This window comes from Atta colombica, unplaced genomic scaffold, assembly GCF_001594045.1.
Source record: "Atta colombica isolate Treedump-2 unplaced genomic scaffold, Acol1.0 scaffold210, whole genome shotgun sequence".
Taxonomy (NCBI): Eukaryota; Metazoa; Arthropoda; class Insecta; order Hymenoptera; family Formicidae; genus Atta; species Atta colombica.
This window is the reverse complement of record NW_017259306.1, coordinates 1,596,090-1,598,130: the sequence shown is the minus strand read 5'-3', so window position 1 is coordinate 1,598,130 and position 2,041 is coordinate 1,596,090. Positions and strand designations below refer to the sequence as shown.

The following is a 2,041-nucleotide window of genomic DNA, read 5'->3' as shown; positions in this document are numbered from 1 at the left end:
TAGCTAGTTACAGAAAATAATTTTGTCGAATCACAAATAATTATAAAAATATGATGAGCAATGCAGTAAAAAATTTTTTGATACTTTAGGAACCAGCATATATCCTACATAATTATTTTGATAGTTCAACAAATTTATATTTCTAAATTTGTATTCAGTTAAATTTTTAGATGCTTGAGCAATATCATTCTTTTTGTGTGCATAATGAAAACCAATATATATATATATATATATGTGTATATAATATGTCTGTATATATAAGTATTCAGATTCGAGTCTCGATGATACCATGATACAATTATCAAACTTCTCGTCTGTCTGAAGAAAAGAAAAACAAAATTGATTAATTAATTACTTCATCTTCGAGACATCGTACGTATAGTAGCGAGATTTTCATTAATCACCAGAACATACCGCGTCAATGATCTGACATATTTACCAAGTATATACGGATGCTATTATACGTGACAAGACGGGTAAATAAACAGTTACAGGATAAAATATCGCCGCTGTCTGCGAAATTCTGATAACGGAAAACAAAGAAATAATATCATGTTAACTATTTGACATAACAATCAAGTTTTCTGTTTCGAATTATTAGCATGTATAAAATTCATGTACAATATAAATATCAAAAATTTTAACTTATTTTAATTTTATTAACGTATAACTTCTATAACGAATATATATATCAGATATGACATATGATTCACATTCGTGAGAATTTATTATTAATAATAAGTTAAAATAAATTATATATTTATTTATATAATCACTGTTCTATACATAGGTATATTTTTTCTTTTAGTTACAAAATTTTTGCTATATTATTTGAGAACTATATTATTATATTAAAACAATTTCCTCGATACAAATGAGATTATATCTTTTTATAGTATAATTACAAAAAATATATTTTGAGTTAATGTCTTCTTTTTAAAAGTGTACTATTTTTGCAATCAATTTGTTTTTCTTAATAAAAAATTATCTAGCGAAATTATAATTTTTCATGTAATTTCTATCTATTTATATCTCATATTTGATCATTAAAAAAAAATTCGACTCCGCAGTCGGTAGGACTCGAACCTACGCTCCCAGAGGGAATCTGATTTCTAGTCAGACGCCTTAACCACTCGGCCACGACTGCTGTTCTGGTTATCTACTCTCTTTAACAAGAAAACATTTAAATGGATATGAAATTATGACTAAAATAATTTTAATTTTTTTCTTAATTTTAAAACACAAATTATAAATAATAAAACATTTTGGAGCGAAAATAAATGTATGATAAAAAATAGATTAAAATGATATAATAATACAAATTATATGTATAAAAATATACATGTAAACTCGTGAAGTGAAAAAATAATCGAATAATTCTTTATTTATAATATTTGATTTCATGAAATGTCCTATAAATATGTACGCATTAAAAGTAACACATAAGCCACAATTTGATTGATCGAAGTCAGAGATAATGATGACATTGGTATAGGTCCGAGTCTACGGTACGATGAGTCGGTAATCTTAGAAGTTGCATTGGCTACTAGCCAACTCTACCGATTTACCGATTTCGACCAATCCCGACTCACCGATTACAGACTACCGACTCATTGTAGATGTGGCTTAAAAAGAGCGAAACACTTACTCGAAAGAAGCGATGTTGTTTCGCCGAATGTTCCTCGTGAAAGCGACATTTCACGAAATCAGACGTGCTACGTGTTATATGTATATACTAGATTCTAGTAACTCTAGTACTAGAGAAACGAAAGAGCATACAATTTGAGCTGTGTACTTTTCTACTAGAAAAGGTCGATAAAGAAGATCACGCGATTGAACGTAATCATATGTATACAAGCAATAACTCGGAAACATATCTTTTATAGCGTTGAATCTGCCTGCCGCTTGACGTACATACATACATACATGTATACATGTATATATGCTGACATCATCTCTAATTTTTTCTCTATTTTAAATATAGTACTGTTATGTAAGGGATAAAATCAGCTTCTAAAGAATAACTTAATAAAAAAATCCA

At 28.0% G+C, this 2,041-nt stretch overlaps 1 protein-coding gene and 1 non-coding gene across 3 annotated transcripts in view; both read right to left on the bottom strand.

Moving 5' to 3' along the window:
* The window catches only part of LOC108687671 (sodium-independent sulfate anion transporter-like), an 11,054-nt gene extending 9,355 nt beyond the window's left edge, over window positions 1-1,699 (bottom strand). For both annotated transcript variants that reach the window (XM_018193579.1, XM_018193578.1), the window contains exon 1: window positions 1,649-1,699. In XM_018193579.1, the coding sequence (XP_018049068.1) occupies window positions 1,649-1,697 (49 nt within the window). In that variant the 5' untranslated portion in view covers window positions 1,698-1,699. The remainder of the gene's footprint in view (window positions 1-1,648) is intronic.
* Trnas-aga lies at window positions 1,066-1,147 on the bottom strand. The gene has a single exon. It is a non-coding gene; the product is annotated as a tRNA-Ser (tRNA).
* Window positions 1,700-2,041: the final 342 nt, after the last annotated feature.